The sequence below is a fragment of the Mixophyes fleayi genome, chromosome 4 (genome assembly GCF_038048845.1).
Source record: "Mixophyes fleayi isolate aMixFle1 chromosome 4, aMixFle1.hap1, whole genome shotgun sequence".
Taxonomy (NCBI): Eukaryota; Metazoa; Chordata; class Amphibia; order Anura; family Limnodynastidae; genus Mixophyes; species Mixophyes fleayi.
In genome coordinates this window covers 235,215,879-235,235,039 of record NC_134405.1, presented here as the reverse complement: position 1 = coordinate 235,235,039, position 19,161 = coordinate 235,215,879, and the positions used below count along the sequence as shown (strand labels likewise).

At 39.2% G+C, this 19,161-nt stretch overlaps 1 protein-coding gene across 4 annotated transcripts in view; it reads left to right on the top strand.

The window, feature by feature from the left end:
- Positions 1–550: 550 nt before the first annotated feature.
- The window catches only part of BEST3 (bestrophin 3), a 71,593-nt gene continuing 52,982 nt past the window's right edge, over positions 551–19,161 (top strand). For 2 of the 4 annotated variants that reach the window (XM_075205340.1, XM_075205337.1), the window contains exons 1-3: positions 551–743; positions 5,239–5,309; positions 8,068–8,237. In XM_075205340.1, coding sequence (XP_075061441.1) covers positions 8,086–8,237 — 152 coding nt within the window. In that variant the 5' untranslated portion in view covers positions 551–743; positions 5,239–5,309; positions 8,068–8,085. Of the gene's footprint in view, positions 744–5,238; positions 5,310–8,067; positions 8,238–19,161 lie in introns of those variants that run through there. The other 2 variants (XM_075205338.1, XM_075205341.1) reach the window with 2 other exon arrangements.

The following is a 19,161-nucleotide window of genomic DNA, read 5'->3' as shown; positions in this document are numbered from 1 at the left end:
GGCAATATAAAAAGTATCAATAAAAGAATGTGTGTGATTTATGATAAACATAAAAACAATTATTTAGCATGCCTTATGTTATATGTGCATGTATTATTGAATTAACTTACTATAAATGGTGAATATTGGGATCTGCATGGAATCAGAAAATTTAATTAAGTGCAGGTATTCAATACTACAGTACTTGTGGAAAGTGGTCTCTTTTTAGAACAGTATAGTATGTTTGAATGTTAATACATTCCAATCGACAGTATATTCTAATAGTCTGACCTATGTTTTCAGGTGGTCAGGGGTTACAGATATCCTCCACAACCCACCACACTGAGTTACTTTATAAACACTGATCCTTTTAAGAACACACTGCATAGATTAGTCATGTTTAAGGCTTTACTGACATCTAGATGTGCTCAAAGATCTCTTAGTCAATGGTGTTCTTAAAATGGCAGGTGGATTTATAAATATAGAATAAGGGAGAGCAAGTTCAGCAGCTGCTTGCTGTTTTCATCCCATGGAACAGTCTCTGATGTAACTGAGTGTGTGTTGGCACAAACAGTCTACAAGTGAGAAAGACACTTTTCCCTCCTGTACTCGTCAGTCTGGTCTCCAGGGACTCCCTGCTGCTCCTTGAGAAGTGACTTGATTACCAGCAGCAGACGGTTGTGACTGTACCATTTCTGAACTTCACAGTCTGCCTTGACCACAACAAGGACTTTCTCAGGACATTGAACTGACTCTAATATAAGGTTGGTTAAATACACATTTTCTCAGTACCTTGAAATAATTTTGTAGTTTACAAGAAGATGAACACTGTCTTATTAATTGTTAAACAGGAAATGTCATTTTTAAACTGTTTAATATATTCCTTGACATTATTATTATGCACTGTTTTAACAGTGCACTCTTCTATACATTTACAGTGTACTAAAACTATTAATTCATATGACACATTCAGTGACAATGAATGCAACACTAATTCTTCTTTGTAAAAACACTGCTGGATAGAAAAATGTTCTATCTCCATGTCATGAATTTTAGTTCCAGGGGTGTAACACGCCATCATCATGCTCCAAGGTTTCGGGTGGGGAGGCAACAATGCATGTCCACCTGCTGCACCGCCCCCCAGCTCTGCTCTTCTGAGCATGATCATGGGCTGGATGGTCAGAAGAGCAGAACGGGGTGTTCTTGAATTAATTGATCAGTATTGCCAGTCCCTGCTCAATGCATGGGGCTTCTCCAGTGGTAGCTGTAGTACTGTTTTATGCAATAGTTGAAGTGGGGGTGTATATGGTGTTATACCATACCGCCAATTCTCCTAATCCCTTTATTGTAAAAATCTATCAAATATCATTCAACTATATACCCATTACATTTTTCATACCACCACTTCTAAATTTCCACATTAACCTCTAGTTTTGTGCCATGCTGTAACTGTAGTTACAATATATTATGCTGCTCTCATGTAAATACGGTCAGTATTTACATGAGAGCAGCATAATATATTGTAACTACAGTGTTGCAGGCCCAAAACTCTTTAAATGATGATGCCATTAGAAGAGAGTATAAGTAGGATGCCAGGAAAGGTGTGAGCCATAGAAATCCTCCAAGGGTCACATCTGGCCCATGGATATGGTTTTAATCTTTTTAACATAACATAGTTGTAATGGCTTTGCCCTAATTTGGTGTGAGAAGCTCACACATTGGACGGTGATCAAATAGTAAATAATAACTTGTTTGCCAGACTATAACCTTCACAGGACTTGTCTGACCTTTATGTAGCAGGAACAGTTTTTTTAAGTGTTATTTAATATCGGTAATGGAGGTAGCACAACAGATTCTGTAAAACATTTTCTATTTAGAGAACAAATAGGTGGACAATGAATTTTTTTTATATCAATTAACAGAGCAAAATCTATGGTCTGAGGTAGCAAGTTTTCTTAGTTTTCCCAGTTGTATATGAAACATAGATATTATTGTGAAATATTTCATATCAATTGTCTTAGCTGTATTGATCATCCCAGACCACCATTGTCATCATTTTCAACTGTTTACCAATTTTTTATTTCTAAAATGTCCCTATTTTTCAATACTGAACAACTGCAGAATAACATACAACAATAATATTTCTCCATGTTGGATACCATTTTCACATCTTTTCTTGTTATCGGGGTTTATTACTTAAGACTTATTGTAGATGAGTACTCAAAGTCAAAAAAGTGCATTATAATAAATTTCTGTAAACAAGACATGACCGAACTTAGAGTATTCAAGGGTTCACCGAGGCCATATTGTGTGTTGTGCTTAGATGCGCAGACTCAGCAGCATAGTGTCCATAAAAAGTATTTTAAAATGTTTGCAACTATATATAGGACAGTACTGATTTAAAACTGTGTTTTGTATAAGAAAGGATTCATATCTGATATTAAAAATGGTGCAACCACAGTTAATAAATGTGTTGAGATATTTTTTGGTTTTAAGGACACTTTAGAAAGCGTTCAACTTGGTGCAATGTCACCGAATTGCCTTTTTATACCTTTATTAGTAAAACTTTTTATTAAAATTTGTACTCCGTTTTTGTATATATACCCACCAAAGTGATTTCAACCAAATTGTTTTATTAACTACATTCCGTGAAATACAATTATTTGATTTGCAAATATGTGTGCAATATTCTTGAGGTATGTATGCCAAAGAGATTATCCAATTGCCTCAGATGCAGAGAATACAATTTGCATTCGATTTGCCTCTGATTGTTTCTCTCTGTAGTTTGAAATTGTCTACATGTATGATTATTATCATAACATTCTGGATGCCTTGCAACAGACTCCATTATATGTCAGGACACATAGTAAAGTGGATTTTGGCAATGGGAGCTTATTTTTACAGGTTAGTCATTATATAATGTGTATATATAAATATATATATATATATATATATATATATATACACACATATATACATGAAAGTATATATGAATATATATATATATATATATACACATATATATATATATATATATATATATATATATATATATATATATATATTTATACACATATATATGAAAACATATATATATATATATATATATATATATATATAGATATACTGTATTCATATATATATATACTGTATCTATCTATATATTTATACACATATATATGAAAACATATATATATATATTTATATATATATATATATATATATATATATACTGTATCCATATATACATACTGTATCTATATATATATATATATATATATATATATATACATATATATATATATATATATATTTACGGGTATTGTTTACTGGTGTCATTCTGATAAGTAGCGTTACCATTTATTGTGATGCAACCAATAAATGTCCGTTTTAATTAAAACAAGAAGTTGTCCTGCTACCTTTGTTACAATATATATATATATATATATATATATATATATATATATATATATTATGACAGGTGCCCCCTTAGATGGTGCATACACAAACAACTTCCTGTAAAATTAGTGCTTTTATTGTTACATCACAATAAGCAGCATACACTTCCGTCAGGATGATACCAGGCAATAGTCCCCCTGTCTAGATACCGGCCACTGTCTGGCATCAGTTGCACTTCACAGAAGTACAGTCTAGGTTTATATAATTGACACTCCTCCCACAATTCTAACTTGATAGACAGGTGACACTCCCACCTTGCCTATAAAAGGGAGTTCACTGCACGTGTTCTACAGACAAACCCTGTCAGCTTTGCTGTTAGCTGGAAAAGACACTTTCAAATCATTTTCAAAGCATATAAGTTAAATCACACTTATACTTTTGTCACACATGTCTTACACCAATATACCTTAACCTAGGTTCACTGCTACACGTGAGTGTAACCCTGTCTGCAGCCTTTATATGCACACTGTCAGCTGAATATATATTACTCTTTTCTGAATGGAAGAGAAAATTGAAAATAAACTAATATCAATCCGGCTTGTAATAATATCCTTAGAGTTCACAAGGGGCATAAACATTCACCTTGGGGCAACGCATAAAGAATGAAGGCAGAGCTCCAGCACCCCCCTACACAGGTTTGGCACATGTGCTCTGATGCCCCTTTGGCACAAACTTCAATTCCTCATACTCCCGCACTTGTTCTGATACCTGCTTGGAGTAAGGACTTGAAATTTAAGGGGTCACCTGCGCTTATTGCACTTATCTGTGTTCTATCGACCCTGAATGCAGAAAGGAACATAAATGCATATTATACGTACATTGCATGTATTTTGTAGTTTGTATTCTACCTGCATTGTCCCATGCCTTCATGTGCATGTCCCTTGAGCTCCTCATAACTTATATTACAATAACAGCTCCTCTTCTTCCTTTATATCACCACAGAGGACCTTGGTCCAATCTCAGATCTATATCAAATAAATAAATGTAACAGTTAGTTAAAGTTATAGTTAGTATTATACTGGCAGCCATTCAGTATAAACAAATGTGGTAAGATGAAGAAACAATTGCCAGCATGTCAGCCCCGCAATTCTTATACTTGGTTCTATTTGGTATTCCCATTAACCTGGGCCTCCTTATTGGTGCAAATAATTCAGTATGCTCTTTTTTTTTAACACAGTCATGCACAAAAGATGCATGAGCAAAATAACATTGTGTTGTGCAGGGAAAGTAAAATTGACAAATTTATTGATTTCATACTTCCCAATAGAAGCACTATATGAATTTAGTGGGCTGTGTGCAAGAATACTGCTTTGGCTCCCTCTCATAAGTGACAAGGGAGAGTGGAGGGGAAACATTCCCCTTACCCCATATGCTCCCCCACCATTCTCCCCTTGTCACATGTGACTCAAGTACGGACCACAGAAGTTCCTACCAGCTGCAATGTCTGGTGGACAAGGGCTCTAGTCTTATCAGCAATTTACTCCACCTCAGCTCTATGTGGGAAGGAATTCTGAGCAGAGTACTAGTGACTCCCACTATTGTCGCTGGAACTCTACATAAACCAGTCATGAAGGACCTGCAAGAGCTGTGTAGTGCAGAGCAGCACTCTGCCCTCTCCTCCACTGGACACACCAGCAGGGTTAGAGCTGCTGGCACAGTTGGATTGGGAGAGCCTCATGAAGTGGAACATACTTACAATCTGTCCCTGCAGTCAGGAAGAAGTCCTGTTTGTGCAGGACTGTTCAGGAAAATCGGAACTGATCCACCAGAATCAGACTGAGTTTCTCTCTTCTCTTGCAGCTTTGACTACCTGCTCTGTTGATGCTCGTCTGGATCCTGGAATGTTGGGGCCCAGTTTGGAAAAAAGATAGGTACTAAACACCACCTGGAAAGCTGAATACTCTAGGGCTCCACCCCCCATCAAGCCCCAATATTACATCAAAAATAGGCCTCTCTCTCACCCCAATTAACCCCATCATTAAATTATTAACCCCCGCATTTAAGACAGAGACCTCATATTGCATTATTAGCCCCTACAATAAATGAATAGTCACAATCAATCCCACAATACATTACTAGCCATATCATTTAAGTTACTATCTGATACTTTAAATAAATAACCCTCATAATACATAAATAACCCCCACCAGCAACCACATTACATTAATACCCCCACATTGCAGTAATAGCTCCACTATACAACCTTAATAGTTCCCACCAGTGCCCAATATATGACAATAATACCACCACACATTACATTATTGCCACCACCCACACACATAACATCCATACACATTACAATGCATCAATTTGACGCACACACATTATATTAATTACATTACATTAATATTACACACACACAAATAAAATTAATATCACATACACACACAAACATATCATTAATATTCCCCACACACAATATTAACATCACACATACAGTACATTAATATCACACATATATTTTTTTGTGTGTTCCTTTACCTTGGAAAATCTAATAAAACCCTTTTCAGTTAAAATATCACACACATAACATTAATACACCACATATAATATTGATATCACACAAACAAAAATAGAAATATTACTGAAAAAGAATATAATATTTGACATTCTCCATTTCAGACAAAATAATTTACAAGAGAGCTGGCTTCTTTCCACCCCCCACTTTATATGGCATGCTGAAATACTTTGAAGCTGCTAGCTGCGTAATTAAAAGGTCTTAAGGACCAGCCAGCCTGTTTTGGGACTCCGACCTACCATTGGGTATGAACTGGAAAATGCACACTCATTTTTATATAGTGTTCTTGTTAACTGGACTTGGAAGCAGACACACACAGGATTTCTCTCCCCATTTTGGAAACAGACAGACACAGGGATTATGGGGCCCTTTTCGGGGCGTTGGTAATGTTTTCAATGTGAGGAAATACACTTAAATATGAGTAAAATCTACACTGCATATTGTTAGTATTTAAAGCTAAACCTATACATGATAGGAGATGCATTAGGACAGCATGGAGTGTTGGTGTCTGGTTCATGACCAGATCACGTATGGTTAGTAATGATGTGATGTTTGAAATTATATTCTTTGGTTTCTAGACATGTTTGTAGCTATGCTATTGTAAATACATTTGTAGACTTTGTTATTTAGGACATTTTTTTCTGTTTACACTGTTTGTGAGAACTGTGTGCATAATGCAGTTTAAGGGTTTGAAATTAGTAATACCATAGGAGTTTGATTGTACCAATACAATATACCTCACGTTCCTGCAAGATATGGTAGCAAGGTGATGTACAGAACTATAGGCCATTTGGTATAGCGTTAAGAAGTCTACGTTTGTAAGTGAATAGTAAGAGATATTGTTATTTAGGAAGGTATAAGTTTGGGAATACTTACTTGGGAAATATAGTTGCATTATATTTGACTACATTGTGTGACACTGTATACTATAGCTTGTAAATATCTGCTAGATAAAGTTGCACACTGTATTGTGTAATATGCTTTGCTGGCTCTTATCCCTTCCCCCCTATGTGTGTAACGGCTGCCATATGATTTTGTGTTAACCTGTGATACTAAAGAGAGATTAGTGGACATTGTGTGACAACTGCTGAATAGAGAGATAACGATGGTGGACTGGCTAATACTGGTTGTAATAAGTTACGGGCCTATTGCTGACGGTTGCATTGTTAGTAAATTAGGCCTTTGAGCAACATTCTGCTAACATGTGCTTGTAACAAAGCATTGTATAAGTTTGGCCATTTTGGGTGGTGACTTTGCACTGCAAGATGAAGATGGAGATAATGCAGCCAACATGTGAATTCTAATGAATTCTGAGATACATACATTTGCACATACACGAAGGCACATATACATAATCAATAAGATATTAGGCCTACACATAGATTGTCATCTATTATATGTACCATGTGTAAGATTATGTTATTGAAATGATATATTATTACATTATTATACAAGTAAAGATTCTATTTCATACATATGTGGTTATGAATTTATAATTCCTTGATACAGGAGATATTATATAAAGAAATCTGTGTGATACAATAAATTAGGTTTAAAGGACTGAAGTAGGCGTGTCATAAGAGGGAAACTGTAAATCATCATCATCATCAACATTTATTTATATAGCACCAGCAAATAGCGCTTTACAATTGGAAACAAACATTAATAAATCATAACTGGGTAATACATAGAGAGGTAAGAGAACCCTGCTCACAAGCTAACAACTGTAAATGCATATGATAATGTAACAAAGCATATCCAGTATGTCCAGCCCACTGACACCTTTGTCCCGTGGATCTGAAACTTGGGAGGTATGATCCATTCACAGTTGCTCTGCCTAGCATAGCAGAGCAGCAGTGAAGGGTGCCTCTCCTCTCTCATGTGAAAATCAGGCTCGCTCATGCAAAAGAGCATTTGTGCCTTAGATTTGTCATAAATATGTTGCAAATAGTATAATCCTTGTCTTGCATTGTACTTTTTCTAAATATACATTTTACAATTTTCTATTGTAATATGACATACTAATAATACATTTACTATATTATTGAATTATTTATACAATTTATCTTCTGCTGTCCACCAGTTCTCATGCAGTCTCTTTTGTCTTTTAGGAGAAACGAGTCAAGAAGATGACAGTCACTTACTCCAGTAAAGTAGCAAATGCAACGTTCTTTGGGTTTCATCGGTTGCTGTTGAAGTGGAGAGGCAGCATTTACAAATTGCTCTACAGGGAGTTCTTTTTGTTCATCAGTTTATATACTACACTGAGTGTCATATACAGGTACTGACTACTAAATGTTTTTCAGCAGAATCTGGTTGCACATGATGTTCATAGATAACCTCTTACGTACAATGTGAAAGTACAACGATGCATACTTTTAACTTGTAGGTTTTATTGTTAAAATAATTATTATTTGTTTTAATTGTCATTATTATATATTTTATATATATTATTATATATTTTTATTCTTATCATTTGCTGTAATTTAAGATTATTTATAACTATTTTCACAATTTAAAACATTGAAACCCACTAGGATCAGGATATACCTCACATAGAATATATGATAGTATAGGGCGGACCTCCAGATCTGGGTATGGGAACTAGCCGAGTCACAGGAGTGTCCTGTTCGAAGGTCTGTAGACTCAAAGACAAAGAGACAATTGTATATTGATAGCTAGAAATATAACAAAAAAACAAAATAACCCAGACAGTATCTTCTTACATACTGGCCTGTCCAAACTACAGCTGGTTTTAGAATATTTTCAAGCACTACTTTAACTGTGCTTTTGGAAAGTGGTCTGAAAATGTAATTTAAATGAGCCCCCTTCACACTGGTGGGTATTGTAAGTATTCTCTAACATGTACCTACATCTCACCCAAGTTCCTCCAGGGTCTTATATCACCAGGATCTGTTGGTTAAAGTGTAAAAAGGGCCCTTGCACATGTAAGCTTGAAAACCAGTTAGACTGTTGGATGACACCATGGGGCAGTACACATCACCGATGTTAAATATATAAACGTAATATTTTTTAAAATTCCTCAAACACACACTTAATTGTTGCAATTTATATTCAACTGTGATTCATAGGTTTTTCACAAGAACTGATACTCACTCGCCTTGGGGGCCATCACAATCACTATAATACCCTCCTCAGTAGATCCTATGATCTTGCAACATTTTGGTCACTCTCCATATCACTCTTCCTCTATCTCTTTCACTACATGCTGGTGTCTCGCACAGCTTACAGGTTCCAGACACTATCGTTAAATTCAGGTGTCTTATCAATACCACTTCTACTCCCTGAGCAGGTTGAATTGACAGTACATGCAAACATACCCTCATTGTCCAGGCAACTCTGCATGGCTCTCTTTAATCTTCCACTAGGGACTCTGATATCTCTTGACTACAATTCTCTCATTGTCAACCCTGTTAATGCTTGGATCAGCATTATTCCAATTGACCAGTAGGTAATGTCAAGGCTATGTATCAAATGGGCTTCAACTTGGAATCAACCAACTTGTCATGCCTGAATGGACTCCCCAGAACTAGGACCCTTTTCTGGGCATTGAAGAGAGCATTTAAATTCTCCAATCGCACCACTAGTTTCAGATCCTACCCCAGAGTGGTGCTCTCATCTTGTCTAAACTATGGGGAGAAGTCCACTAAATGGTGCTTAGATAAAGAAATGTTACATTAGAATACATAATCAATTAACGTAGATTGCCTCCAGAATGGTCACAGAGGTACTCCGCGGTAATGTAACATTGCGGATTTCTCTATGACCCCCATTGGGGTGCGAGGAGAAATCTGTGATGTTCAGGTACCATAGAACTGGAAAATGTGCACAGACATGATGTTCAAAGGAACATCACGGCTAATTAATTATGCTCCTAAGAATGTCTTTTATGGTTTTAGAATACAGTTTACTAGATATTTTAAGTACCAATGTAATTTTATATATGAATGAAATGTCCTCTTTGTATGGAGACATTTTAAATACTATTATTATCCATTAAAGTTAATGTTTGTACCGGTCCCAGACCTTCCCTTCCATGCCCATAAGTTGTTAAGACGTATTGTTAGTGCAGAGACCTGTCAAATCGCTGCTTCTTGGAAGAATCCCTTGCCACCGGCACTTCAAATGGTCTACAGCCGGGAATGGCACACCTATCAGATGGGACACATCACCAGCATCCTGAGGGGCTCCTTCCTGTCCTTCCACAAAATCTGGTCCCCTTGGACCTTATACCATAACTAGCCTCTACTTCAATTCTGAACCGATTCTATACTTGTACCTGACTGCCCAGCCTAGACTACCACTGAATCCCTACTATGCTTCTCATTGCATGAATCATTCCTCTCCCTCACCTCCCTCTTACCCCTTTCCTGCCTATCCCCCCCCCTATACTATCCTATAGTGTACCTCGCTCTTCTTCTCCCCTCTTCTACAACCCCCTCCCCTTATTATTCAAAAAGTTGTTGATGAGTCACAGTGGTTTAGAGATCCAGCACACAGCGGACTTCAAAATGTAAGGGCACCATGAGGACATGGTTGTTAAATGTTTCATATACCGCTTCTCGAAATGATATCTGCCTCATGCCTTTCTAAGAATTATATTTGCTGGATTCCAGTTAAATGTTTCTGTACATTTGTATGCAATGTTAATAATAAACAGTATTTACAAAAAAAAACAACAAATGTTTGTTCCAACTAAATATAATTCAGAGAAAAAACATATCTGCATTACAGGGTTTTGCATACTTTCCATCAGTGTGTGTCTGTTTTCGTGTCAGTATATCTCTCTGTCAGCAGTGGTTTAGCAATGAGCTAGGGCACCTGGAGAAAGTACCTGCTCAGGTATCCCTCTATTCTTATACAAAAGTGTGCCTGCCTCAGGTTGGCATAAGGCTAGTATGCATGGTGTGAACCTAGAGGTTTAAAAACACCATGGGGTATATTTAGTAAACTGCTGGTTTGAAAAAAATTAGATGTTGCCTGTAGTAACCAGATTCTATTTATCATTAATTTAGTACATTCTACAATTTAATAAATATACCCCCAGGCCTCCTTCCAACCACCTACCCTTTTAAACTCCCTTGATCTGATTCATTAGGGCACGTATTCTGAATGTGCTACGTATTTTACGCACATATCCATGAGTTGCAGACTCCTGAACTCATCAAGGAATGGATCTCAAGATACGTGCGCTATTGAATACAGGTGTAGGTCTGCTGTGCTCTACTACACAAGACGCTGCAGGCTATGTCCAATCCCTATGTGAATTATAATTTCTAAAAAGAACGGCATTAGACATTAATGATAAAACAGTAGGGGGGTTTGTTTTTTAAAAAAATAAGTTTTTCCTTGAAATACATTTATTAGAACATTCTTAATGTCTACTGAACATAAAATAAAATTTACAGTTGCTCATGATTGAAAACTCATGTTACAGCATGCATACGAAACTGTCATCATTGCCGACTTAGACCTAGACTAGCCCTTAAACTGGAGCGAGAGATAAGAAAAAAACACAAATAACTTTGACGTGCGTAGGCCTTGATTCGGACGTGGCTGTATGCTTTCGAGTTTGCACGCCCCTATTGTATATTGCCTACAGCAAAACGTCCCTTCCTCTCCCAGTTCCCTCCCTGAAGTCGCAAGCAGTAGTAAGCGCTCCTAGCGCTCACTATCGCATGAACATTGCTTGTGTACACGTCCGTGTCTCTCTGTTTCACGACCGTATCTGTCTCTTCTGGGCATGCGCAGACTGATTCTGTGTATGAGATACACTCGGCAGATAAGTGCCTTGCTGAATCAGGCCTCCTGTTGCTATATAAAACAGATATTAGTCTCAACTATCTGTTGCCCTTGGAACTGCAGCCTCAGCCATCCCCCTTCGTCTCCACCAATCCAAACCTCAATCATGGCACATCCCTCTTACTCGTCTTTCAAAGTGCTCCCGCTCCTCTGAACTCCAATGGAGGAAATCCTGCTCCATTGCTGACTTCATCCACCTAAAATTCATCCTTTCTTCCCACTATTCTGCCCTCTCTCTTGCCAAACAAATCTATTACACATCCTTCATCTTCTTCCTGTCCAATAAACCCTTATGCCTCTTTGCTACTATTAATTCTCTACTGTGTCCTCCCCCACCTCCTCCCCCCTCGTCCATCACCACTCTTGACACCTACGTCAAAAACAAAATTGACTATCTCCACAATGATATCTGTTCTCATCAGATTTGCCCCCCATCTGTCCTCTCTATCACTCACTCTGCCACCTTTGGCTCTTACCCTCCTGTAACTGTGCATGAGATCCTCTCTCTTCTCAACTCCTCTTCTTTTACAATCTGTCCTCTCAATCCTGACCGCTCCAAGTTCCTACGCTCCCTTTCCTCTAATGCCTGTTGTCACCTTGCTCATCTCTTTAACCCCTATCCCTCCACTGGTATCTTCCCCTCGGCCTTCAAACATGCTCTCATCTCCCCTATTCTCAAGAATCCTTCCCTTGACCCATCCTTTCTTTCCAACTATCGCCCCATATCTCTACTTCCCTTTGCTTCTAAAATCCTCAAACGACTTGTCTTCAATCTCTGACCCACTTTCTCTCTTCCTATTCTCTTTTTGACCCTCTCCAGTCTGGCTTCCGTCCCCTTAATTCAACTGAAACTGTTCTCATGTCACGCTTCAATGGAAATCACAGCTATGGAACCTAAGATGGGATGAAAGCATAAGGTGTTTATGGAGCAGGTTTAAATCAGAAAATAGAGGAAATAGTATGAACCGAATGTTGCTGATACTACAAAGGGATTACTGAGTAAAGCTGAAAACTGGTAACAGAGGAATACAGTGGATGCAGGTAGAATAGCTGGGTGGAGAGAAATCCGGAGCACAGGAGAAGCAGGAGAATACAACCATAAGGAATAGGAACAAGACAAAAATGACCAGCACAGGTAATAGAGAGAAGCGGGTATAAATAGGGAATCACCAGGTGTAGGAGATCATTGGTGCAACAGTTTAACCCCTAGTAATGACAAAGGAAAAGGCACAATAGCAGCACCTCAGGTGAATAGAGGTACTGCCAGATAATACATAATACAACAAGTCCAAAAGTCCTGGAAGCAGGAGCTAACAATACAGAGCAGTATGCAAATGCAGAAAGCTGCAGGCAGATGCTGACACCTCACTAAAGTGACATATTACCTACTCTCAGCTAAGTCCAAAAGTCACTTATCCCTTCTCGTACTCCTCGACTCCTCTGCAGCTTTTGACGCTGTTGATCATTCTCTCCTCCTCACCACCCTTTAATCCCTATGTTTTCACGAAACAGCTCTCCTGTTCTGCCTCCTACCTCTCTGCTGCTCTTTTAGCGTGTCTGCTTCCGACTCTTTCTCCTTTCCTCTTCCCCTTTCTATTGGAGCTCCACAAGGCTCTGTCCTTGGCCCTCTGCTCTTCCCTCCCTACACCACCTCTCTCCGTGAACTCATTCAATCAATTGGCTTCCAATACTACCTTTATGCTGATGACACACAAATCTATCTTTCCTCCCCTGACCCTTCTCCTGCCCTTCCTAACCCAAGTATCTAGCTGTCTCTCTGCTGTAACCACCTGGATATCACAGAGCTTCCTCAAACTCAACATCTCCAAATCCAGGCTCATCATCTGTTGCTCACACCAATGTTGCTATCCCTTCCAATATCTCCTTCTTGGTTGACAACATCACCCTTTCTCATTTCAGCCAAGTCTGCTACCTTGGATTCACCCTTGACTCAGCCCTCAGCTTTACCCTTCATATCCAGTTCCTCAAGAAATCCTGCCACTTTCTCTTCTGTAACATCCTGAAAATCTGTTCCTTCCTCTCTCAGGAAGCAACCAAAATACTGGTCTATTCACTCATCATTTCTCATCTTGACTATTGCAACCTCCTTCTCATTGGCCTTCCTGACTCTCTCATTTTTGACCTTCAATCTATACATCTTCCTGTCCCACCGCACCTGTTCCGATCCCTTCTGTGTAAATTCCTTCATTGGCTCCCTCCCTATCTGTTTCAGAATTCAGTTCAAACTTCTTACCCTCACTTACAAAGACCGTACCAAAATTTCTCCCCAGAACATCTCTGACCTTGTCTCAAGGTACATACCCATCCGGCCACTCCGTTCTGTCTCTGACCTCCGCCTCAATACACCTCTCATTACCTCCTCCCATGTTTGCCTTCAAGACTTCTGCTGTGCTGCCCCTAATCTTTGGAACTCCCTACCCTGTCTCACTCGACTCTCCCCCAACCTTCAGTCCCTCAAATGCTCAATCAAACCAGGGCCTGATTAAGGGTTCCAGCCGCCCCAGGCTAACACACCGGTTGCCCCCACCCCCCTGCGGCGCGCCTTCCGCCCCAGCCAATACCTATATTTCTATATTTATACACAGTGTTCAGAGTGGAAACTTAGAACAGTTTTACAATTAAGGCAGTAGACAGTCTACCAGCCCACTTTACCAGTGTGTGTGTGTGTGTGTGTGTGTGTATGTATATATATATATATATATATATATATATATATATATATATATGTATTATTATTGACATCAATAAATGCAAATCCTTCACTATTGCTGTTCACAGGCCCTGATTCATTGAGGAAAGGAAATCCCCCAAAAATTGTAACTTTGCACATGGGCAAAACCATGTTGCATTGGTGGGGGGTGTAAATTAAAATGTGAGGCCAGGTTTATAGTTAGGGTAGGTCATGTCCTAGGTCAACTTTAAATTGAAGTGTAAACATTTAGCTAGCAAGTATTTGTGTGTAACATTAAAAAACAGCCAGTATTTAACTTATGTGCAAAATAATAAACTAATATGTACCCCTTGTATTGTAACATGGTTTTCTTCAAGTGAAAACTTACTTATTTTTTTAATTCCTTAAATTAATGAATCAGGCCTACAGTTTGAAAACACATTAAAATGTCACTTAAGTAAAAATCCACATTCAATGTTAGACAGATTTTGCTCTTCTCTCTTACCTGATCTTGCAGCGTAGACTACCTGATGTCCTCTCTTGCTTGTTCTTGACGTATTGTTGTCAGTTGGCTTCTGGAACCTTGGGGTCTTGTATTGAAAATGTGCAAAAATGCAAAATGTTAACAAACCCTGAATGATTACAACACAACACTCCATTATGATAAAATAAAACAACCCCTTAGTACAGGCATATATAGATAATAAAAGATATGAAAATTATTTACAATCATACACTAACATCTATGAACCCCCTGACAGTCAGTTCATTAAACCCCCAGCCCTTAGCCAATTTATAATTTTTATGCCCTCTGCAGCTTATTTACCCCCCCCCCCCTCCCCCGAGTCATGATCTCACCTCTGGTTCCCATATAGAGAAAAATATTTATCCCCCTGCAGCTTCCCCCCCGTAATTATTTGTGCCTGTGCTGTCCCCCCCAGCAATTATTTGTGCCTGTGCTGCCCCCCCCCCCAAAAAATTTTTTAGTTGTGCGCTGGGCCTGTGCTGCCCGCCCTCCCAAGTTATTATTGGTGCCTGTGCTGCCCCCCCAGTAATTATTTGTGCCTGTGCTGCCCCCCCAATAATTATTTCTGCCTGTGCTGCCCCCCCCCAGTAATTATTTGTGCCTGTGCTGCCCCCCCACACCAGTAGTTATTTGTGCCTGTGCTGCCCCCCCACCCCAGTAGTTATTTGTGCCTGTGTTGCCCCCCCACCCCAGTAGTTATTTGTGCCTGTGCTGCACCCCCACCCCAGTAGTTATTTGTGCCTGTGCTGCATCCCCCGAGAAGCCCCCCCACCCGTAGTTATTTGTGCCTGTGCCTGCAAATGCATTACTCCCCCCCCCCCCCGGGTATTATCACTCCCTGGGCAGCCATTCAATCTTTTACTTACCTGCCGAGAAATGTGATCTCATCTTCTGTTCTTCTCCGGCGGTGACTGTTGTTTCAGTGCGGGCGCGGTCTATCTGCTTAGTGTGGTCACGTGAGATGTTAACATCTCATGTGACCACACTGAACAGCGCACCGCGCACAGCACTGACGGCAGCTGACAGCTTTTGATTAGCTGTCATCTGCCGTCTTTTGCTTACTGGAGCTGAGCCTGTGTATGGAGTCATAGGTGGACTCCATACACATGGGTGGACCGCATAAGGTAGGAATTTGGGGGCAGGGCGGGAGGGGACGGGTGGGTTGATTCGGGCAAAAAAAAAAAAGGAATTTTTTTTCAACTAAACAGCGCTGCTGCGCCCCCCCCCCCAACCCAGTGCCCCAGGCTGCAGCCTGGTCAGCCTGTTGGCTGATCAGGCCCTGATCAAAACCCACCTTTTCAAGGTCGCCTATCCTACCAACTCCTATCCATTCTATCCATCACCTCTTCCTTCGCCTGCCATTTCCATTTTCTCCCAGTTGGTCCTACTGTCTCTCAGCACCCCTCCCTCTAGAATGTAAGCTCTCACGGGCAGGGTCCTCTCTACCTATTGTCCCACATCTGTCTACTTTCTGACTCCCTTGTTTGTCCTGTCACGTTTTTTGCTGCACTCTGTGTGAGTCCCCATAGCATTACTCAAACTCATCTCTGCTATTTATATGTATTACCTCATCTATTTGTTACTTGCTTCTGTATTCAGTGCTACGAAATCTGTGGCGCCTTATAAATAAATAAATAAATAATGATAATTAGTTACAGTGACATATATACCAAACCAGCGCTGCCAAACATTTACAAATATAAATAATTTAATTTCATAAAATGATTATATAAATTTCATCATATTATGCAAAATATTTATTTGTTTGCAATGGTTTGGCAGTGCCGTTTTGATATATTTATCACTATAGCAAATTTCCCCACACAGCCCCGCTATTTTCCGAGAATTCATTACCCCCCCTTATTATCTTCACTCATTAACTCCCTTCACACTGTTATTCATCACACCTCTTTCATTATCCCAGCGTTCAATATCTCCATTCATTATTACCCACCATCGACCATTATTTGTCCCCCACCAACACTCTCTACCCCCACCGCTTCTCTTATCTTAGATAGTAGAAATGGCAGCTAGGCTATCTGGAGTCCACCACTTCATCTAATCCTGTGATGCTGACGTTCCCAGGCACTGAAAGGCTGGGATTGCGGTGCTCTCATCAGCATCTGTCAGTGTCTGGGAGCAGCAGCATCGTGTGATCAAATGCAGGGGTGGACTCCATTTTCATTACTTACCACTTCTTCTATGAAAGGTAATAGAGACGGCAATTACACCATATACACCCCACCCTCTCTCTCCACCAATGAGAAGGAAGGAGGTGTGTTACTATGATATGCAGAGGTTGGAACAGTAGGGGGTACATTATCCCATATATGTTGAATTAAGTGTTACAGTTTTCACACGTTTGATTTAATACACTGTATAAGTGTCTATTCAGTCACTTTCCAGTATACAACCTACGCAATCATACAAATTATTTTAAACAAGTTGTTGTACCAGCATCATTGATGAATGTAACTTTATCCAGTTATTGAATTGAGTTAACAAATATGATGTAATCAAATTATGTCATAGTTTTTTAAAGACAGTTACAGGAGATGTACATGTAGTTTGCAGTATATCTGTCTATTGCTGGTTATGGCAACAATTTACTGAGAAAGGTTTTGTTAACCTATGATAAAGGCATTCTCACCTACAAAGTAAATCTGTGTCATACCAAAGAAAACTACAAATAGGGCCAGGCTTGATCAGAGATTTTAGTTTCTAGAAAAGCACTCTTCATGTTATACTGGTCTCCAAAATGGGGTATGCATGGTATTTTAACCAAGTAAAAGGTCTATTCATGGTATCCTAGAATGGTCACTTCATGCAATAATGATCACTGTCTTAGACCGCATGTGTTTTTGTTCATCAAAATGAGCTCTGCATGGTATACTGGTCACTAGAATATGTCTTACACAGGGTCACTATACTGGTATATAGTGTTAGGTCACTGTACTGGCATATTATAAGGGGTCACTGTTCTAGTTTAATATGTGTGGAAAACTTCTGGTATAATGTGTGGGTGATAGATGGATATAATATGTAAACTATATTGGTGGCAATGGATAATGGAGCCCACATGGTCAACTTTGCATTAGGTTCCAAAATCTTGTACTGCTACGAGGCACATAGATGCAGTATGGATTGTAGATTGCCAGGATGATATCTGCATGTGCAGCCTACATTTGTTGTGGCTGTATATATGCTTGTGGCTGTATATATGCTTGTTTAAGCTTTTGTGGGCATATTCATTTAAACAATTACCGTTCTCTGCTGTTTGAATAATGTTTTCTTACATTGTTAAAATATTCTCCTTGTCTTTGTTGGTGGTCTGGTAACATTACCTTAAAAACATTATCAAGAACATCAGTGTTAGAAAAAGCAGAACTACACATTTAGTTACTTGGAAAGTTTCTGTCTAACAAAGCATCTCCTGCTGATAATAAATTTCCTGATGTGTACTTATAAGTGTTTCCCTAGGTCATAATGAACTGCTTTGCAAAATAATTTATTGTGTGTGGCTGTATCGGAGGTTTTAAATTGCCTGCTCCTATGTGGTTCCTCAGATGTTGAGACATATGCCACAAAATACCATTTGATTATAGTAAGACAAAGAAATGCTGAGTGAACTGACAGTCCAATGTAACGTTCTGATGTGGATGCTCCAGAATTTAGTGAACCCTGTGAGGAGCCTGCGATGTGTGTGTATGAAAACTCCATAAACTCCATATTTAGACTGGTGCAGAGTTTAGTAAACCTGCCCTTCTGGGGAAACAAATAATGAGGACTGGGATGCCAAAATGGGAGATTGCTAGCAGGAGCTTGTGAGTCAAGTCAGTCCCTGAGGTGCCAGAGCATTACAGCAACCTGAGTGTAAAAGCAAAGAAACCTATAGAGGCTGGCAGTGGTAGAGGCGAGAGGGTGAGAGACATTGTGATAGTTCTGACAGACAGAGGGTGTCAGTTTTTGTTTATCTGTGTGAGCGACTGTCTTTATGTGTACTTCAATAAAGACCTATACTCGGGAGAACAAAAAGGCAATGTAATAAAGTTGTGTGTTTATTTAAAGAGAGGTGATCTGGCGCCCATTCCTCCTAACAACTGTTTGTATGCTGCTACTGTACCCATTTCAGTAGCTAACCAACTAACTTACTAAAACTGCATA